Below are 20,512 nucleotides of genomic sequence, written 5' to 3' on the forward strand. Positions count from 1 at the left end.
TGCATCCAACCTGATAACCTTGTATCTACCCCAGTGCTTCCCCTCTCAGGGTGGCACCTGGAGAGTTTCCAGTACTCTACCAGTCTCGGCTACGGGAGGGAGAATCGAGCAGAGGCATAGCCATTCCATTTCTAGCTTTGCGGGTGGCTAGCGAGTGGAAGGCAACCTGCTACAAGTCAAAACTCACTCGTGCTTGGCAGCAGCGGCATGGGACAGAGTCGAGGGTGGAGAATCGAGTTTACTGCGCGGAAGGCGGCAATGGTAAACCACTTCCATATTTTTACCAGGAAAACTCTCTGGATACTCTACCAGAACGACTGGAGATGGAGAGTGGGCCGTTCTGGGAGAGATGTGTCCGTGGTGTTGTTACAGGTCGGAAATGACTCGGCAGGAGACAATAAGACCCCAGTGCTGAAAATTGTGCTTGGCACATAGTAAATACTTAACAAATACCATCAGCAGCAGCAAGCAACTGGCAGAGTCAAAATTCAAACTCAGGTCCGTGCTCTTTCCACTTCCTTTCCTCATCTCTCCCTTCTTCCCCAATTTAAGCCCTAACCCCATCTCTCCTAATGGACCAGAGATCCGGACACCATATTCTGCTGCCGACTAAGTCATCAACACCCGGTCCTGAGATCACATAATTATAATAATTATGGTATTTTCTAAGTGCTGAGTATGTGTCAAGCGCTTGGGTAGATACAGGTTCATCGGGTTGGACACAATCTCTGTCCCACACAGGATGGCAAGCGTGGGAGTTAGAGGGTGAAGGAGCAAGGTGGAAAAATGGAACTTGGGGCAGAAGTTTTAAGGAGAAATTGTCTGAGAAGCAGTGCTGTCTGGTGGCAGTGAGATAGATCAGCGGTCTGGAAGAAGGGTTTTAAGCAACAGCCACAAAATCTGAGACCCTCTAAAGGGTAGGCCGGGTCCTCGCTGGCCACTAGATCAATCTAGCAATGGTCGAGCTCAGAACGGTTGGGAGATGGCTGAGTAGCGAGCTAGCGGAGCCATGGGAAGTCAGGTCATGGGAGAAGGTAATGCAGCAGCCCAAGGCTGTGAGAGCTGCAGGAAGATCCCAGGCCCGGAGAGCCTGCGGGGGTGGTGGGAGAACATGAGCAGGGACAGAGAAGTCAGAAGTAGGTGAGAATGGCTCAGGTCCTGGGGAGCTAGAAAGCAGCCAGATCCAGACAAGCCTGGAAGGAAAACAGGGTCAGAGCCATAGGGAGAAGTCTAGGAGGGCCCAACGGCACGGACAGAGTCATGAGAGTGAGAAACATCAAGGACCGAATAAGGAACACACAAAAATTCCTAATTAGCACTAGTCTATCGAATTCTTATCATTTATGCCTGCAACAAAGGAGGTAAACTTTGAGATGTGTTCCACACAGCAGCATGCTCTGGTGGACAGAGCATGGGCCTGGGTATCAGACGGACCTGGGTTCTAATCCCGCGTCTACCACTTGTCTGCAGTGTGACCTTGCGCAGGTCACTTCCCTTCTCTGTACCTCAGTTATCTCATCTGTAAAATGAGGATTAAGACCGTAAGCCCCACGTGGGCCAGGGTGTCCAACCTGATTACCTTGTATCTACCCCAGTGCTTAGTACGGTGCCTGGAACACAGTAAGTGCCCAACAAATTTCATTAAGGAAAAAAAAAACCTGGTATTTTTTAAGTGAGACAGGAAGTAATACCCAAGTTTCTGGACCTAGGGTCCTGGAACTGAGACCTCTGCTACCTAAATTTTCCCCATATGCATAGGAGGAAAGAAGTGGAAGAGGACAGAGAGAGAGAGACCTATTGACCTCAGACGAAGAAATAAGAATGTAGAAGCAGAAACCGGAGAAGAAATCCAAGAAGGGAAGTTACAGGAGAAGAGCAGGGGAAGGTAGGAGAGAAAAGGAAATCAAAAAAGAGTAGGAACGGCAGTGACTCAAATTACAGTGGGCAAAAAGCTGGAAGCGATTTGATTCCTACCTTTCCCATGAGATGATGGGGGAGCATATAACTCCAGATAGTCCAAGCTCTCATTTAACTCATTGATGGCTGTGTGCTTTTAAAACTTTGATCCTACATTTTTTTGCTGCAATCCTGGCTCTTGTCCAGCCCACATGCCACCCAGGTCCAAATTAGCCACTTCACTAGCCAATGGGCAAGTCTTTGGGTATTCCTTCTTCCTACTCCTCTTTCTACAACTCTCCCTCTCTCCATCTGACTTCCCCTCTGAAAAAAATCTGTGGCCTGAAGGTCGGGATGTTCCCACTGCTTTCCCAAGGACTTCACAGTAAGAAAGGAAATAAATGTCCTTGGGTCTCTATTATTAAAAATAAAAAATAACCCAAAATCTCAGGACAGCAGTATTTCTAAGATCACCTGTTACTCAAATAGAGATAGCTGACTTCTTGAAACGTCGGTATCGCAGAAATGTTCTCTCCCCGATCTGGTTGATTTCACAGAGTACTCAGAGAACTTTTCTCAGAAACAGTGTAAATCGATGAACCTGACAACTCAGCTACAGAGACGATTCATAATTCTGAGCAGTTCGTCAGATGTAACTTTTGCAGACAGTACATGAGAAGTGAGCAAATAAAATTTTCTGATCCTTGACAACAGCTTAAGATCTTGAAGCTAATTTTGTGTTGAATCGAGTAGGATTCAAAACGTAACAACTGCCTCTTCTTAACTTGTTGCCATTATAGTGTCCTTAGTGGACACTAGGAAGTTTGATTAAGGGGTAACAGAAAGGTCACTGGTCACTAAATCTGGAATCAGAGCTGGAAAGGATCTCAAAAGTTTATTCTGGCTCACCCTCTGACGCAAGGCAGAAAAAAGACAATCACTGAGGATGGGTTATCTATTCATTCCTGTCATTTTAAGGAAAGGGGATTCCACATTCTGTTTAGTTGATACTCATTGTGGCCATTTTCTGGACTGTCTCCAATTTACTCCTTTATATCTCCTCCTTACCATCAGCTTTAAATTAGCTCTCTTCCCTTCTATTAATCATTCATTCATGCAATCGTATTTATTGAGTGTTTACTATATGCAAAGCACTGTACTAAGCGCTTGGAAAAGTACATCATAACAAAAAACAGACACAATCCCTGCCCACATCGAGCTTACAGTTTAGAGGGGGAGAGAGAGACATCAATATAAATTACAGATATCTATATAAGTGCTGTGGGGCTGGCAGGGGGGCGATGAATAGAGGGAACAAGTCGGGGATGCAGAAGGGAGTGGGAGAAGAGAAGAAGGCTTAGTCAGGGAAGGCTCTTGGAGATGTGCCTTCAATAAGGCTTTAAAGGTGGGGAGAGTAATTGTCTATTGGATGTGAGGGCGTTCCAGGCCAGAGGCAGGACATAGACAAGGGGTCGTTGGCGAGATAGACGAGATGGAGGTACAGTGAGAAGGTCAGCATTAAAAGAGCGAGGTATGCGGGCTGGGCTGTAGAAGGAGAGTAGTGAGGTGAGGTAGGAGGAAGCAAGGTGTGACTGAGTGCTTTAAAGCCAATGGTAAAGGGGTTTTGTTTCACTGCTCTCCTTCTACAACCCAACCCACGCAGTCTGCACCTCTAACACTGACTTACTTATTGAACCTCAATCTCCTCCATCCTGCCACCAACTGGCCTAGAACTTTCTCCCCCTTCATAGCCAACAATCCACCATTCTCCACACATTCAAAACCTGTCTAAAAACACATCTCCTGCAAGTAACCCTCCCTTCTGTGTTTATCGAACAATCATTGCTATTGATTGAGCGCATGGGAGAGTACAATCCCTGTAGACTACACACTTGGCTATGTACCCATTCAGCACTTTGATAGTCACCCCAGACTCATGACACTTAGAGTAAAAGGATATTTACAATATTTCCCCTATCTATAATTTAATATCTGTGTCCCCCCCATTAGACTATACACTTTTTGTGGCAGAAATCACATCTGCCAATTCTACTGTGTTTTCCCAAATGCTTCATACAGTGCTCTGCACACAGTAAGTGCTCAATAAATACCACTGTTTGATTTTTTGCATTCTTTTAAAATGTGGGCAGTAAAACTGCCCAGAGCACACTAAAAGCTTCTGGCTGATGCACTACGGAACTTCTTGCCTGCCACATTCCCAGCAATGTAGCCTATTTCCACATGGTTTTATTTACTAATAGCACTAGATTCCTCCCTCATTTTCAGCTTTAGGTCAACTACGAACCCCAGGTCTTTTCCTGATGAACTAGTGCTTCACTCTTGTTTTCCTCCCTGTATTTAGGCTGCTTTTCTGTTGTTTTTTTGGGGGGGGAGTGGGGGATGGGAAATGGGTGCCCGGGTGCACTGTCTGGGGCTTAAAGGGAATAAGAAATGAATACCTTTTTGTAAAATCAGTTTACCAATTTATTGAGGCCACAAGTGCATAATTCTATCTTCCAAAGTGTTAGCAAACATGCGCGTTTGGTTGGGATATTTTTCATTCCATTGTCTGAGCTATGAAAAAAGATAATGAATAGAATCACATGGGTGATCACTCAATATCAAATCAGTGATGACTAGCCCTTGAGTCAGATATATGCCCACCTAACCTCATTATGTTGTAGCTTGGCACCAGTGGAACAATATCATCTTTACAGAAATCCGAATGGACTAGGAGTAAGCGACAGATGCAATTTATTACAGAAGAAATTTAAATTAGTCTGTCATCGCTTGCCCTTCAATCACGCCTACTGCAGGCGGGACACCATCCTTAAGTGCTTGGGAGAACACAACAGAATTAGTATTCATTCCATGGTATTTATTGGGCGCTTACTGTGTGCAGAGCACTGTACTAAACGTTAGTAGAGTCCTGTTCTCAGAGATCTTTAACCTAGTAGGGGGAGACAAAGTAAACTACAGCTATGTGGAAACAAGATAATACAAGGTGTGTCCTTAAGCATTAGCTCGGGGGTGGGAGCAGTTAAATACTTAGGTGGCGTAAACACTGACACAAGTAGGGAATATTAGAAATTAATCCAGGAAGACATTCTGTGGGAGCAGTGACTCTAGGAGAGTTTTGAAGATGGGGAAAGCGGTGGTCTGAGGGACACGTGAAGTGGGAAGAAGTTTCAGGCAGGGTATGAACAATAGGTCAACAGTGCAAGAGATGAGAAGTCAGGTACAGTGTGTAGGCTGGTTTGAGTGGGCGGAAGAGTGGGTTGAGATGAGTGGAAGGGAGGGAGCCGACTGAGTGCCTTACAGCCAATGTTCCCAACTTTTTGCTTTATGGGGAGAAGAATGGGCAATGTGTGAAGAAAATCATTTTAGAAAAGTGATCCAGGCAGGAGATGAAGTATGGACTGGAGAAGGAAGAGCATGTAGGCAGGGAGGACAGTGAGGAGTCTGAGGCAGAAGTTAAGCTGGGCTGTAAAAATTGTCTGGACCGGTATGGGGTTGTTTGGATGGAGAGGAAGGGATGGATTCTAGAGGTGTTAAAGGAAAACCAAAAGGAATTGGTGACAGATGCAATATGGGGGTTAAAAGAGAGGGAGAAATCACAGATTATGTTAAGCTTGCAGGCTTCGGAGTTGGGGTGGATTGGAGGTGTTTTGGATCATGATGGGAGGAGAGGGTGGAAGGAACAAAAGGGAGTGAAGATAAGGAAAGTAGTTTTTGGACATATTGGCCTTGAGGTGCAGGTAGGACATCTATGTACGAATGTTCCGGCAGCAGGAGGAAACGCAGGATTACAGTGAAGGAGAATTGGGAGCTATCTGCAGAGGTAGAAGCAGCGTGGAAAGAGCACATGCCTGGGAGTCAGAGGACCTGGGTTCTAATCCCGGGTCTGCCAGCTGCCTGTGGTGTAACCAGGGGCAAGTCACAACTTCTCTGTGCCTCTGTTTCAAATGCAAAATGGGGATTCAATGCCTGTTCTTCCCACTACCTAGACTGAGAACCTCAAGTGGGACAGACAACTGCATGCGACTTGAAGAACTATCCCGGCGCTTAGGGCGGTGCTCGACGCAGAGGTTGTGTTTAACAAATACTATTACAAAAAAAAAAAAAAAAGGTAGGAATCTGCAATCAGGCCATTTTCTAAGCCCGTTTCTCACTTGAGGAATTCCTTTCTCTCTCTCTCTTTTCCCAATAGAGCTCTACTTGAACCTTCTGCACGTGGTGCAAGGCTGACTTTTTGGAAAGCAACGCTTCCCATGAGAAAGAGTTTTTCTTCGATGCGCTGCTCACTGTTACACCGTTAACGCGGAGCGTACGTTCAGAGGTTAGCCTTGGCAATGACACAGATGCATAAATAACAGTATTATGATAAAACTTAAAAAAAACCTATCAAAACCCCAATGAAACACATCACCGTATTTCCTTGAGGGAGGTAAACAGTCTCCAAAGTAAAAACATGCGGGAGCCTGAAAAGAACTTCCTCTGAACAAGAAATAGACAACGTACTGACCCTAGACCAAGGCAGCCATGCAAGAAAAATTCTCAAGAGAGGTAAAATAGATTCCCAGTGGAGAATGAAAAAGAGGAAAGGTACTGACCGCAGTCCGAGGACAGCATATTGCTCAAAAGTGGGAAACTGAACCTCTTCAGTTCATCCAACTTCTCCCTCAGCTTCTTCACCTGGCTGTCAGAACGGCTGACTCTCTGTCTGAGCAACTTGAGCTCTCCATTCTTCTTCTCTACCTGCTCTCGCAGACAGCAAACCTGGCTCTTGCTCTGTCTAGAGGAGAAGCAATAGGAATGGAGGGAGTCGATGAGCTTGCAAGCCCCAGAGGCCGACATGATGACCTCGTTTATGGACATGGGGTTCGCGTCGGTGTCCCCCTTTTGGCCTAGCACTGCTTCCGTCGCTGGCTTCGGAGTCAAGTCTGCGGGGGGTGCCGACGAACTCTGGGAAGGCTTCTGCGGAGTGGCAGTGAGCGATGAACTAGGGGCGATTTCCGTTAAGCACTTGTCGGGTCCCATGCCGCTGCCGCTACAGCTGGGCTCTGCGTCCCTCTTCAGCCTCTTCCTGTCCGGCTGCTCTTTCGGAAGAGACGACCGCTCTCGGGTGTGCTTAGAGGAAAAGCTATAGGAATGAAGTGAGCCAATAAATTTACAGGCCCCAGATCCCGGGGGGGTAAAATCATCGATGGAAACGCCACTCCGATCGGCTATCCAACTCCCGTTGTGGGTGCCGGCCGAGGGGCAAAGTTCTACCGCGGGCCTCTCCGACTTTCTCTGGGCGCCCGGTGTTGAAGTCAAACCATCACTCAAAGTCCTTGCCAAAGGTTCTTCCAATTGGATGGGAATATTTTCTCCTGGGCTGGATTTTGAGCCAATTTCAGCCTTCCTAGTCACCCGCTCCATCTTTCCGGTCCCTTGCTTGACCATCGACTCTTGACCCAAAGAGAACGATGAGCTCTTATCTCCTTCACAGCCTCCTTCCTTTGAGGGGTCTCTTGCCCCGACTAGGACTTGGCTGGCCTCCTTCCTTTTACTTCTGGCATGGCCACGATTGACTCTCTTCTTCTCCGACAGCTGGAAGATGGAAGGCACAGCAGTGGGCTTGAGGAGCCGATGCTGATCCTCCAGGCGCTTGGAGAAGCTATCTTTGGTGAAGTGTTCACTACAGAGGAAAGAGTACTTGGTGGGCGTCCAGTTATCTCTCTGAACTGCTTTCAACCACTGGATCAGCCGCTTGGAGTCCTTTAAGGGGAACCTGCAGAGCAATAGGAAATGAGGAAAAATTAATTATTACGGACTCCTGGAACGACGACGACAACAACAAAAAAACACCCTACAGGCTAGGAGCGTCAACTTGTTTCGTTTTCTTCAAATGCTCCATGGTCTCCAAAACTTTCCCCAAGTACTATTTTCTTTCCCTTTAGTTGGCTGGGTGATTACTAAACAACCAAACCTTTATGTTATATTTTATCCATAATAATAAGGGCATTTGTTTAAACTTACTATGGGCCAAGTACTGTACTAAGCGCTGAGGTAGCTATAAGCAATCCGGTTCCACATGGGGCTCACAGTCTAAGTTAGAGGGAGAACACGTACTGTATCCCCATTTTACTGATGAGGTACAGGCAGTCAATCCTATTTACTGAATGCGTACAATGTGCAGAGCACCGTACTAAGCACTTGGGAGAGTTCAGTACAACAGAATTACTTACGTGCCCTGCTCACAACGAGCTTACAGACCAGAGGGGGAGGCAGACACTAATATAAGTAATATATAATTTAAAGATATGTACATAAGTGCTGTGGGGTTGGGGTGGGGAGGATATCAAGTGTCCAAAGCTCACAGATCGAAGTGTGTAGACAACGCAGAAGGGAGGGGGGCCGAGGAAAAGAGGGCTTAATCGGAGAAGGCCCCTTGGAGGAGATGTGATTTTATTAATGCTTTGAAGGTGGAGTGGTGGGCTGGCATTCATAGAGGGGGCGGGAGTTCCAAGCTAGGGGGAGGACGTGGGAAAGGAATCGGCGGCGAGAGAGACGAGACCGGGCAGAGTGAGTAAGCTGGCGCTTAAGGAATGGCGTGTACGGGCTGGGTCGTCGTAGGAATTAGAGAGGTGGGGTGAGCTGATTGAGTTCTTGGGCTGCCCAAGGTCACAGAGCAGGTAAGTGACGGAGCTGGGATTAGAACCCAGATCCTCTGAGCCCCAGGCTTGGGCTCTTTTCACTAGGCCACGCTGCTTCTCTTGAGTAGATTTAAGATTGAAGTATGGAATTCGCCAGTGATGACTTAGTTTTCACTCTCCTGTTGCTCAAGTTTAAGATATTCAGCAACTCAACAAGGGCTTCTGATAGATTAAACAAAATACTAGCTGTCTATACTGAGGAAGGGGGGAGAAAACATGAAACTATAGGGCTGGATCAAAATGCAATAATACCCATTGTTAAACTCTACAGATCCTTTCGCGTTCACCCTTCAAAATTAATACTGTGCCTAGAAACTGTACTTTATGTTGCCACCTCTCTTTCCACAGTGAACCAAGTGCTAATGACTTTGAATTGTGGAGATTAACGAGCGACACTCATCACATTCAAAAACATTTTAAGGGGGCTAAAAATCGAAAAATTCCATTTCCAGAACGCCCATTCTGAAAGGCATTTCCATGGAAACACATTGGTAGATTTTTGAAAGGACCAAGTATAGCCTATCCTGCTGATGGTTTTGAATGCTAGTACTGTACCACCTATTCGGTCTTGTTCATTTTGCCCAGAACGGGCAGACCCAAGCAAGGGATTCTGCTCCAAACTAAGCCAATCAGCCAGCCAATTGTATTTATCGAGCGCTTGCCGCGGGCAGAGCACTCAGTACAGTATTATAGTGCTCGGGAGAGTACAATATAACAATAAACAGACACGTTTTCCCTGCCTGCAACGAGCTCACGCTCTAGAGCTCGGCTCAGGTGGGGCTAAGGTTACATTAGGCCTCCGAAGTGTGGAGTAACAGCAGGCCCAGCTTTTCAGATGGGTTGTTGGGGCCTTGGAGCGGCGGGAAATGAAGCAGCGTGACTCAGTGGAAAGAGCCCAGGCTTGGTAGTCAGAGGTCAAGGGTTCGAATCCTGGCTCTGCCACTTGTCAGCTCTGTGACTGTGGGCATGTCACTTAACTTCTCTGTGCCTCAGTTACCTCATCTGTAAAATGGGATTAAGACTGTGAGCCTCCTGTGGGACAATCCGATTACCCTGTATCTACGCCAGCACTTAGAACAGTGCTCTGCACATAGTAAGCGCTTAACAAATACCAACATTATTATTATCCCCGCATGAGTCTTCATGCATTCTTAGACGTGACACAGCCATCACCCTTTTTAGGAGCCGCCAGACCCCTTACCCTGAATGACTCGGGTTGATTTTCCAAAGAGTTGGTACGAATTCCTTTAAGTAGGTTTGCTCCCAGCTAGTACCCTGGGACGGGGGTGCTCGGGAAGGTCTAGGCAAAGGACTCACTAAGCAAGCAAATCAGAGCTGGGAGGATTCAATTCCCATTTGGGTATTTCCCATTTGCTTCCAAGTTACCCTAAGAAAAACTGTGTTATAAAAATAAACTCAAGTCCAATAGGCCTAAATACATTAAGTGGTATTAGTAATGTAGTGATGGTACTTATTAAGTCCTTCCTGTATGTAGGCCGCCGTGTTACACACTGGGAAAGAATACACCGGTAGGAATTAACCAAGGTCCCTGTCACAATCTGAAAATAAAACGGGGGGAGAGGGAACGGGTGACAGACGCATGAGGAAAGACAGATGAAAACACTAAAACCACCAAAATTGAAGATCTGCAGGGTACTGTGGCTAGCGGGGGAGAATCTCAGGCTCCTCGTTCCCGGTCGCAACCGTGGTCACAAAGAATGCTACGGCAGTGGCCGCCACAGTCCTCCCAAGGCTCCTTGGAGGCAGCGTGCCGCCAGATCTAGCGGAAAGAGCACGGGCTCGGGAGTCCGAGAATCCTGGTTCTCAATCCCAGCTCTGCCATCTACCTGCTGCGTGAAATCGGACAAGTCATTTCACTTCTCTGAGCCGCCGCGTTTCCTCATCTGTAAAATGGAGAACACCTGTTCTCCCTCCTACTGAAAGTGGGAGCCTCACGTACGGGGTAGGGACTGCATCCGACCCAATCATCTCATCTCTCCTGGTCCTTAGTATGGGACCGGACACTTAGTAGGCACTTAACGAATACAGTGATTGTTACCCAGCGCTTAGAACAGTGCTGGGCCCAGAGTAAGGGCTTAAATGCCATCATTATTATTATATTACTATTATAAAATCAATATTGAAACAATTTGGAAACCTCTCGATTTTCAACGGTCCCTAAGGAGAATCACAACTGCTCTGCATGATATCATCGCAGACGCTGTGAGATGGGAGCTGCTTCTTTCCGTTGTAATAATGTACTTCGGACACTTCAAAAAATAGTTCGCTTATACCCACTCTCTCAAAAGTGGTCCGTGTAACTTTACAACCAAGTTTCTTTTACCTACAGTCACCCGCGTTTGAAAGTCCAATTGGAGAGGGTGGGTGAATTTCGACAACATCTATGTAAGATTTCTGAGCAGGGAAACCACGACGTGAACTTTTCTTTAAGTCGAGGGCAAATCAAGCTGACTAGTTACGGGCGAATTAACTTCACTCGCTACCACAATATCAGGGTACCATTTCCAAACTGTACTCTGTGAAAGGACCTCTCAAAATAGCCACTGCAGAGGAAAGGAGAGCAGCAGTTAAGCATCTGTTTAATCGTCTCCTACCGTGAGTACTCAATGCTTGATATTACTTGGGTTTAAACTGTGTAAAACCACAGTCTCGGGTCTGCCACGCCCAGTGTCTTTTTGACAGCTCCCGGAGAAGCCTAGCCTAGCAAAAATAAGGAAGCGGCTGGCTGTTAAACAACTAAAGCATCCAGTCTCTTGCCCTCAGACAGCTCGGGAACCTTAAAAGTATGCCCGAAGAAATGAAAAGTGGAGCCGCTTTCCTCGGGAAATTGCTTGGTCGGTCCAGCCCTGTAGGCTTCCCATCTGTCTAAATCATTCAGTGGTATTTATTGAGTGCTTACTGTGTGCAGAGCACAGTACTAAGTGCTTGGAATATACAATTTGGCAACAGATAAAGACAATGCCTGCCCAATGTTGGGTGTACAGTCTTGGCCGGGGGGAAGGAGGGGCGGGGGGGCGGGTGGGTTTGGGGGCCGTGACTCAGTTTCCCCGCTCGGAAAATGGGGGGCAGTGGGGAGGTGTGTGGAGGTGATGGTGGTGGGGTGTTTGGGGGGGGGGTGGATTCCTGCTTCCCTCGGGAGGGCTCTGAGAACTGGGAAGGAGGGAAAGGGAGGGGGTAGGGAGAGACATGGCCCGAGTGTCCAGCCGGGAGGCAGAGGGCAGCCGGCAGGTCGGGAGGGGCTGAGTGAGCCTGGGAAGGAGGCCCGGGGGACAGAGGAGGCCGGGGGCAGAGGAGGCTGGGGAGGGGGCAGCCGAGGCCAAAAGGGAGAGGAGGCCGGGGAGGGGGCAGCGGAGGATGAAGGACAGAGGAGGCCGGTGGAGGCCGGAGAAAGGGGTAGCGAAGCAGTGGAGGCCGGGGAAGGGTCATCATTGGGCAGGACTGGTCTCTCTCTGTGGCCCATTTGTCCATCCAAGCGCTTAGTCCAGTTCTCTGCACAGAGTCAGCGCTCAATAAATACAACTGAATGAATGAATGAATGAATGAAAGGTCAGCGGAGGCCGCAGAAAGGGCAGAGAGGCAAGGGGCAAAAGCGCAAGGAGCGGCCCTCGACCAGCAGGAATTAATGAATGGAGGGAGGAGGGGGGGCCGGACCAGACCAACAGTCTGAAGAGGGGTGAGGGAGGGGGGCGGGTCCGGGGTGGCTGTGCCCGGGGCTGGGGGGACTTGTGCCGGGGGGGGGGGGGGGAGGGGGTGCCTGGGGGTGCTGTGCCCTGGGGGAGGTGTGCTTGGGGTTGCTGTGCCCTGGAGGAGTCTGTGCCCTGTGTTGGGGGGTGCCCTCGGGAGTGCTGTGCCCTGGGGGAGTGTGCCTGGGGGTGCTGTGCCCGGGGGGGGGGTCTGTGCCCTGTGTTGGGGGGGTGCCCTCGGGGAGTGCTGTGCCCTGGGGGAGTGTGCCTGGGGGTGCTGTGCCCTGGGGGGGTCTGTGCCCTGTGTTGGGGGGGTGCCCTCGGGGAGTGCTGTGCCCTGGGGGAGTGTGCCTGGGGGTGCTGTGCCCTGGGAGGGTGTGCCTGGGGGTGCTGTGCCCTGGGGGGGGGGAGGTGGGTCTGGGGCTGCTGTGCCTGGGGGTGTTGTGTCCTGGGGGGGAGGACTGTGCCCTGGGGGGTGTTGTGCCCTGGGGAGGGGGGATGTACCCTGGGGGGGGCTGTGCCCCGGGGGGAGGCGTGCCTAGGGGTGCTGTGCCCTGCGGTCCCTTGGCGGCGGGGGTGGGATGGGGGGGCGGTGTTACCTGTGGAAGGAGACGGCCCGCTTCTCGCCCTTGCCCTGGCGATTGGAGCAGTTGGCGGCGGCGCAGCAGATGACCATCTCCGATGGCCGCCCGGGGCTCCGGCCTCCCTCCCCGGCCTCCCCGAGCCCCAGCCCCAGCGGGAGGACGGCCCGGCCCGGCGGCTGGAAGGAAGGACGGACGGACCCACAGCGGGACCGGCGGCAGGAGGAGAAGAAGAAGAAGAAGAAGAAGAAGGAGGAGGAGGAGGAGGTGGAGGAGGGACAGAGAGGGAGAGAAGGAGGGCCGAGGCCAGTCCTGCCCCTGCGGCTTCCTCCCGCCGTACGACAAGATGGCGGCGCCCACTCCCCTCATCCCCCCCGCGGGACCCCCGCCCCGGAGCTCTCTCCCGTCCAGCGCCGGGGCTCTCCCTCCCTCCCCGATTCCCGGGAGGAAGCCGAGCAGACCCCGCGGCCCGCCGAGGCCGGGCCGAGCGGGCCGGCGACGGAGGCGGCCGTCCGTACGACAAAATGGACGCCCCCTTCCGTCCCCCGGCCGGGCCCCGACGGCCGGACGGCCGCCCCCATCCCGCCCCTTTCCTCCCTCAGAGAGCGTGGCCCAAGTGAGGGGGCGGTGAGGAGCTCTGAGGGAACGACGCCGTGGGCTCGGAGAGAAGGAAAGCCCTGCCCTCGGGACCGGCCCTTCTTGCCGTACTCCAAGATGGCGGAGCGGAGGAGGAGGAGCGGACGCCCGGACGGGGGCCGCGTTCCCATTGGTCGCTCGGGCGGGAGCCGCGCTGCCATTGGTGGCCTCCGCGGTCTCCCGGCGGTCCTTGCGGCGGTCGTGGCGTGGCGTTGCGGTGGTCGGGCCGGGCCGGCGCCGCTGCTGCTGCTGCTTAGGCGGTGGGTGAAGAGGGAAGATGGACGCGGGTGAGGACCGGCCCCGGCGCCCTCTTTCTTTCCTCTTTTTTCCCTTTTTCTTTCTCCCTGTGGTCTTGGGCGGGCCGCTCTCCGGGGTGGGGGAGGGGATGGCAGGGCATGGCGGGCGCGCCTCCAGGACCGGCCTCTCGTTCCGTCGGGGAGGCGGAGGCCTTAAAGGACCCGGAGCCCCCGCCCTCTGGGGTTTGGGGGGACGGGTATTGAGGGGTCAGGGGGTCGCCGTTCTGGCCTCCCCACCCTTTATGCACCCCCCATTCTGGTCCCCCCCACCCGCTCTGCACCCCCCCATTCTGGTCCCCCCCATCCTCTCTGCACCTCCCCATTCTGGTCCCCCCCACCTCCTCTGCACCCCCCATTCTGGCGTCTCCAACCCCTCTGCACCACCCCCCATTCTGGCCTCCCCACCTCCTCTGCACCCCCCATTCTGGTCCCCCCCCCGCACCTCCCCCATTCTGGTCCCCCCTCATCCTCTGCACCCCCACCATTCTGGCCTCCCCACCCCCTCTTCACCCCCCATTCTGATCCCCCCACCGCCTCTGCACCTCCCCATTCTGGTCCCCCCATCCTCTCCGCACCCCCCATTATGGCCCCCCCACCCCCTCTGCACCCCCATTCTGGTCCCCCCCATCCTCTCTGCACCCCCCCATTATGGTCCCCCCCACCCCCTCTGCACCCCCCCATTCTGGCCTCCCCACTCCCTCTGCACCTCGCCATTCTAGCCTCCCCACCTCCCTCTGCACCCCCCCCCCCCATTCTGGTCCCCCCCACCCCCTCTGCAACCTTCTCCATTCAGGCCTCCCCACTCCCTCTGCAACCCCCATTCTGTCCTCCCCCCCCCTCCTCTGCACCCCCCCATTCTGGTTCCCCCCCATCCCCTCTGCACCCCCCCATTCTGGCCTCCCCCCTCCACCTCCCCATTCTGGCCTCCCCACTCCCTCTGCACCTCCACCTCCTCTCCGGCTCCCCCGGCCACTGGGGCTGTGGGGTAATAATTCTAATGCTAATGATGGGGTTTGCCAAGTGCTAAGCGCTAAGGTGGATCTGAGCAAATCATGTTGGACACGGCTCTTCTCTGCTGCGGGGCTCGCAGCCTCCATCCCCATTTCATGGCTCATGAGTTCTAATCCCGGCCCCACCACCTGTCTGCTGCATGACTTTGGGCAAGTCACTTCACTTCTCAGGGCCTCAGTGACCTCATCTGGAAAATGGGGACGAAGACTGTGAGCCCCACGTGGGACAACCTGCTTACCTTGTATCTACCCCAGCGCTTAGAACAGTTCTTGGCACATAGAAAGTGCCTAACAAATACCATCGTTATTATTTGATGGAGAAGGTAACCTGGGGCCCAGAGAAGCGAAGGGACCTCCCCAGGTCACACAGAGGACAAGCAGCGGTGTCCGAATTAGAATACATGACCTTCCGACTCCCAAGTCCGGGCTCTGGCCACTACGCTGCGTGGGGAAGGGGTAATGATGATGATGATGATGATGGTATTTGTTAAGCTCTTACTATGCGCCGAGCACCATTCTAAACGCTGGGGTAGGTACAAGGTAATCAGGTTGGCTCACCCGGGGCTCACAGTCTTAATCCCCATTTTCCAGATGAGATAACTGAGGCATAGAAAAGTGAAGAGGCTTGCTCAAGGTCACACAGCAGACAAGTGCCATAGTCGGGATTAGAACTCACCTCCTCTGACTCCCAAGCCCGTGTTCCCTGCCCGCTGTGCACCTCCAGGGATGGCAGGCTGCCCCCTTCTTGTTTCTCCAGGGTTGCAGCTTGCTGCTCTGAGATCCCACAAGAGACCTGGGGTCGAGAATCTGTGTACATAAGCGCTTAGTACAGTGCTCTGCACACAGTAAGCGCTCAATAAATACAATCAAATGAATGCATGTATATCGAAGTCCGGGAGAGGTCTTTTTTCTGTGAAAGTAGAACTTCTGGTTCCGCAGCCTCCTCCCCTCTCTGTCTGGAGGTCAGCTCGTCTGCTGACTTAAGTGATGCAATGTGTTTTGGTGGATTTTTTTTCTTTTTCCCAAACCGGTCCAGCCCCTGGTGTCTTTTCCGTAGCCGAAATGAAGATGGCCCTTCGTTTTCATTGGAAGAGTCTTGCCTCATCAAACTTGACTTGGTTTCTTTAACGGCCACAATTTTCGTGGCATTTTTTAGCTTTGCCTGTTAGTGTTTTCGGAACCGATTAGTGGTATTTGTTGAGCACTTATTATATGCAGAGATCTCTACTAGGCTCTTGGGAGAGTGCCCTACCACAGAATTAGCAGACACATTTCCTGCCCAAAACACCTTTCCAGTCTAGAGTTCACGTGGTATTCTTCGTATGCCAGGCTGATAGCCCTTGTGTGTGGGTCAGAGGGCCAGCGGGAAACTCTATCCCAAACCTAAAGAGATTCCAAATGGGAGAATAATTGTAGCTTATCCAACTATCTTCCAGTCTTGGTAACAAGAGTGATGTCGTGCAGATTCCGGTAATGGTGCTTGGATCAATAATTGAGTATAAAAAAAAATTGGTATTAAGTGCTTATTATGTGCTAGGCACTGTTCTGAGCACTGAGGTAGATACAAGAGAGTCAAGTAGGACATCGTCCCTGTCCCACATAGGGCTCACAGTCTTAATCCTCTTTTGACTGTAAGGTCCTTGTGCGCAGGGAATGTGACTGTTTATTGTTGTATTGTACTCTCCCAAGCGCTTAGTACAGTGATCTGCACACAAGTGCTCAATAAATACAAATGAATGCATGCATTTTACAGATGAGGACACTGGGGTCCAGAGAAGTTAAGTCACTTGCCCAAGGTCACACAGCAGACAAGTGGCAGAGCTGGGTTTAGAACCCGTGACCTTCTGACTCCCAGGTCCGTGCTCTAGCCATTAGGCCATGCTGCTTCTCTAGCAAAAGAGTTGATAGTAGAAATTTTCTAAGTTAAATGATACAAATTCCAGTCACTGAAACCACTCGGAATGAGCATTTTATACTGGAACTCTTGGACTTTCAGGGTTGGCTTTTCTCGCTGTCGTTTTCCCCATTCTTAGTACTTTTATTGATGAACTATTTTTTTCATTTATTAGTGTTTGATCACTGTACGAAGCACTTCACTTACAGTTGGCATGCTCAAGTCAGCTGTCTTAGAGGTAGACAGCGAAAGTAGGCAAAGAGGGACTGGCATAATAACTTCTACCTCTGCTGTATTCAAAATTCAATAGTTCCTATTTTTGACGGGGAGATGACTAATTTTTGGAAGTTTTCAGTTCCAGTGTTTAACCGGTGGTGTCTGTTAATTCACACCTGTAGGAAATTTGCAGTGATTAGCTGGTAAAAAGTTTAGAGCCTTATTTCTTCCCTCCCTTCTACTTCGTGACTCTTTTGGTTCACCATGGTCTCTAGTGTTAGAGGAAAGAAGAAAGAGAAAAATATCTATTGGATCCGCCCTTACATGTCCTCCTGCTTGATGGTGTTTTCTTTCTCCTGGCAATTAGAGTTTAAATTCATATAAAGAGTATTCTCTTCCCCACTCCAGTATCTCTTTTCTCTCTTTTAAAGATTTGTAAGTGTGTATTTTTAAGTAGAAAAAACAATCACAAGAACACTACCTGCAGATGCTTTTGAAATACTCTAGCTGGTGGGCCTTCCTGCTGGGCTATCTTCAATTACGAGTGAGGGTTGGAAAGGTTTTCCTATTTATACTTTGCAAGCCTTCTAGGAAATAATTGATTAGAGCTGGAGTGTGCCTTTACTTTGTCTTAAGTACAATTAACCGGAGGGTATAAAATAATCTCAGCTTCTGAATGAACTTTTTGAAACATAAGAAACACAAGCACAGGGGTGGAATCAGTTTCAAGGGTGACTGGGCTACAGTAAAGGTGCAGCGAGGTTCAGATGAGTAAAACCTAAGTGATCTGTTATTAAGCCAGAGGTGGTCTCCAAACATATCCAGAATATTTACTTTGGGGACTCTATTACAGACAGGCTTTACACCTTAATGAAAGCAATCTGTTTTTTTTCCAGGGTTTTAAAAAGGCATCCTTAAGTTGAAATTTTATCTGCAAAATGTCTGGTTTTTCAGAAAGTTTTGAATCTAGATCAAAAATTGTGAAACATTTTACTTGAAGCTTGATGTAGCACAGCTCTGGGAGTTGTATGGATGTTTAGTGTTCTCACATGATTCTAAATCTGCTTAGAGATAATTGGTACTGAAGGATGAGATCAGGAAGGAGAGATCAAAGTTAAATTGGTTTAGCATAGTCCTTGCTTGTCTGTGCATTTCTTAAATACTAAACCAGAATAGGCAATTGGTCTCATAGTAATGACTCCACTTAGGAAAATAAAGAAACCATAGACTACAAATCCGATGAATGCTGTTCTATTTTCCACACGGACCTTCAGGTCATGGATAGGGTATAGTCAGTGTGAGATATAAATGGAAATCTCCAGGATATAAATCTCAGGAACATTCAAACTGCTTTTAAAAATACATTTTTAGATGAACGGAAGCAAGACTTTTTACAGTGGGGGTTCCTTTTTAGCTTTTATGTGTCTTTGTTCTGAAATGAAATGTAATTGAACACCGAGTGAAGACATCAGGATTGTGGTGGGCTTTTGAAGTGGTGGGCTGTTTCCCCACTTCACTGATTTTTTTTTTTTATGTGATAGTTGTTAAGCACTTATGTGCCAGACAATGTACTAAATGCCGGGGCAGCTACAAGCCAGTCAGGTGGGACGCAGTCCCTGTCCCACATGGGGCTCACAATCTTACTGAGGCACAGAGTTTAGTGACTTGGCCAAGGTCACACAGTGGATAAGTGGGGGAGCTGGAATTAGAACCCAGATCCTCTGACTCCCACGCCTGTGCTCTCTCCACTAGGCCACGCTGCTTCTCTGGAGCATGGACTGTGAACTTGATAGCAAAGGAGATTAGCAAAGAAATCCTTACATCACCTGCGTGGAGATAATGGACAATGTGGCAAGCAGGCAAGGCTAGGAAGGGACACCAGGTTGGGAGGCAGAGAGGGAGAGATCGCAGCCTGGCCGGGGAGGAGGAGGAGGAGAAAGAGAGACTTGGAGAGATAAACAAGGAGCCTCCAGGGCTCAACTGTACAACTCAGTTGGATCCCACTGCTGGAGCCCTCCCTCCCTCCAAGGGTGTGGTTTAGTAATGGTAGTATTTATTGAGTCACTGGGTCAATGCACAGCGCCTAGCATTTAGGAAGTATGAAGCAAAGCGACATGTTCTCTGCCCCCAAGGGACTTGCAGTCTAATGGGGGCTACTAACAGAAAAGCACATACAAATGGAGCAGTCAAAATAAATGAGCGAATAAACACATAGAGTAGCTTCTCGACGCCGACAGATTGGTTTTTCCCTCACAATTCCGCATATTGACGGTTGGCTGTCCCACCAGCACTTGTGTCTGCAGCGGTGGGCCCTGGCCTTGCCCCCGGCCCCTGCTGGTTGTCTGCCCACCTGCCAACAGCCGGAGCCGATGCTTCTTCAGTGGCCACCTGTCTCCTCGGCCCCCTGGTTCATCCGGGTGGCCACCGGCTACAACTCACGCTTTATGTCCAACTGCCATTGAGCACAGAGGGTATTCATGGTTTTGTCGCAGATGGGGTGTGGTGGCATGGCATAACCCTGCCGTGGCATAGTGAAACCAGCGCAGGCCTGGAACATGGAGGATCTGGGTTCTAATCCCCACCCTGGCATTTGTCTGCTATGTGATTTCAGGCAAGCCACTGAACTTCTCTGTGCCTCAGCTTCCTCTTCTGTAAAATAGGGATTAACTACCTGTTCTCTTTCCTACTTAGACTGATGAGCCCCATGTGGGACAGGGACTGTGTCCTAGCTGAATATCTTGGATTTATCCCGGCACTTAGTTCAGTGCTTGGCACACAGCAATAATGTTATAATTATTGTGATATATTAGCAATAATCCCTGTGAATACCAAGGGCTACTGAATAGAAAAGTGTTGAGGAGGGATATAAAGTAGGGGAAGCTTACTGAGGATGGTGGGATTTTAGGATCCTGTGGATAGAGCTTGTTGGATTTTGGGAGGTTGAGGAGACTGATATAATAGTGTAGACTCAGTATGACCAGAACTTGTACTAGGGTTGTAAGAGTTTGGAGTGGAAGGGATGGATCCAGGAGATGATGTGCAGGGACTCAATTTGGGAGGAGACTCACGGTGCAAATTGGAAGACAGTGGGGAGTCAAGCGTGACATAGAACCTGTGGCCTTTGGGGTCACAGAATGGTGGTGTGAGATGGAAAAGTTCGGAGCGGTGGGTTTAAGGGAAAAAGGAGTAGTTTGGTTTTAGATGCAATGAGTTTGAGTGGCTGCCATAAGAAAACAGGTGCCTTTTGGATGGTCCTGGCAGGTAGCTGCTCTGTCATTTCTGTTCCTGTGGGAATAGGCTCAAATCTGCATTTTGGGGCCCAGGAGATGCTTGTACAGTAACTGCCCCCTTCTCCTATGCCCTCATTCCCCCAGCCAATCAGCCGGTCACCAGATGGTGACAGATCTCTCTTTTTCTAGAAATGACAGGCACAACACAGCCTCAGTATATTACCTTCCTCAACAAATGTAGCCTCTTCACAGTGTGCAGCTAGTCAGGTTCTGCACCGAAACCAGCCCCAACGTACTGGCTGAAACCATTTACTTACTTTAAATGCCTTTTCCCCTCTCTCCCTCATC

General features: G+C 50.1%; 2 protein-coding genes and 1 non-coding gene across 5 annotated transcripts in view; 2 read left to right on the forward strand and 1 right to left on the reverse strand.

Annotated features, from left to right (window-relative positions):
* THAP4 (THAP domain containing 4) overlaps nucleotides 1–13,046 on the reverse strand; it is a 53,939-nt gene extending 40,893 nt beyond the window's left edge. Inside the window, exons 1-2 of the mRNA XM_029069753.1 lie at nucleotides 12,901–13,046; nucleotides 6,510–7,672 (exon numbers count right to left, since the gene is read on the reverse strand). Of these exons, the coding sequence (XP_028925586.1) occupies nucleotides 6,510–7,672; nucleotides 12,901–12,977 (1,240 nt within the window). The 5' untranslated portion in view covers nucleotides 12,978–13,046. The remainder of the gene's footprint in view (nucleotides 1–6,509; nucleotides 7,673–12,900) is intronic.
* LOC114813483 lies at nucleotides 40–177 on the forward strand. The gene has a single exon (XR_003761200.1). It is a non-coding gene; the product is annotated as a small nucleolar RNA SNORA7 (small nucleolar RNA).
* Nucleotides 13,047–13,709: 663 nt separating the features above from the next.
* The window catches only part of ATG4B (autophagy related 4B cysteine peptidase), a 44,133-nt gene continuing 37,330 nt past the window's right edge, over nucleotides 13,710–20,512 (forward strand). For all 3 annotated transcript variants that reach the window (XR_003761027.2, XM_029069754.2, XM_029069755.2), the window contains exon 1: nucleotides 13,710–13,805. Coding sequence is in view for 2 of the 3 variants with exons in the window: in XM_029069754.2 (XP_028925587.1) it covers nucleotides 13,796–13,805 (10 nt within the window). In the remaining variant the exon portion in view is untranslated. The remainder of the gene's footprint in view (nucleotides 13,806–20,512) is intronic.

This window comes from Ornithorhynchus anatinus, chromosome 7 (assembly GCF_004115215.2).
Source record: "Ornithorhynchus anatinus isolate Pmale09 chromosome 7, mOrnAna1.pri.v4, whole genome shotgun sequence".
NCBI lineage: Eukaryota > Metazoa > Chordata > Mammalia > Monotremata > Ornithorhynchidae > Ornithorhynchus > Ornithorhynchus anatinus.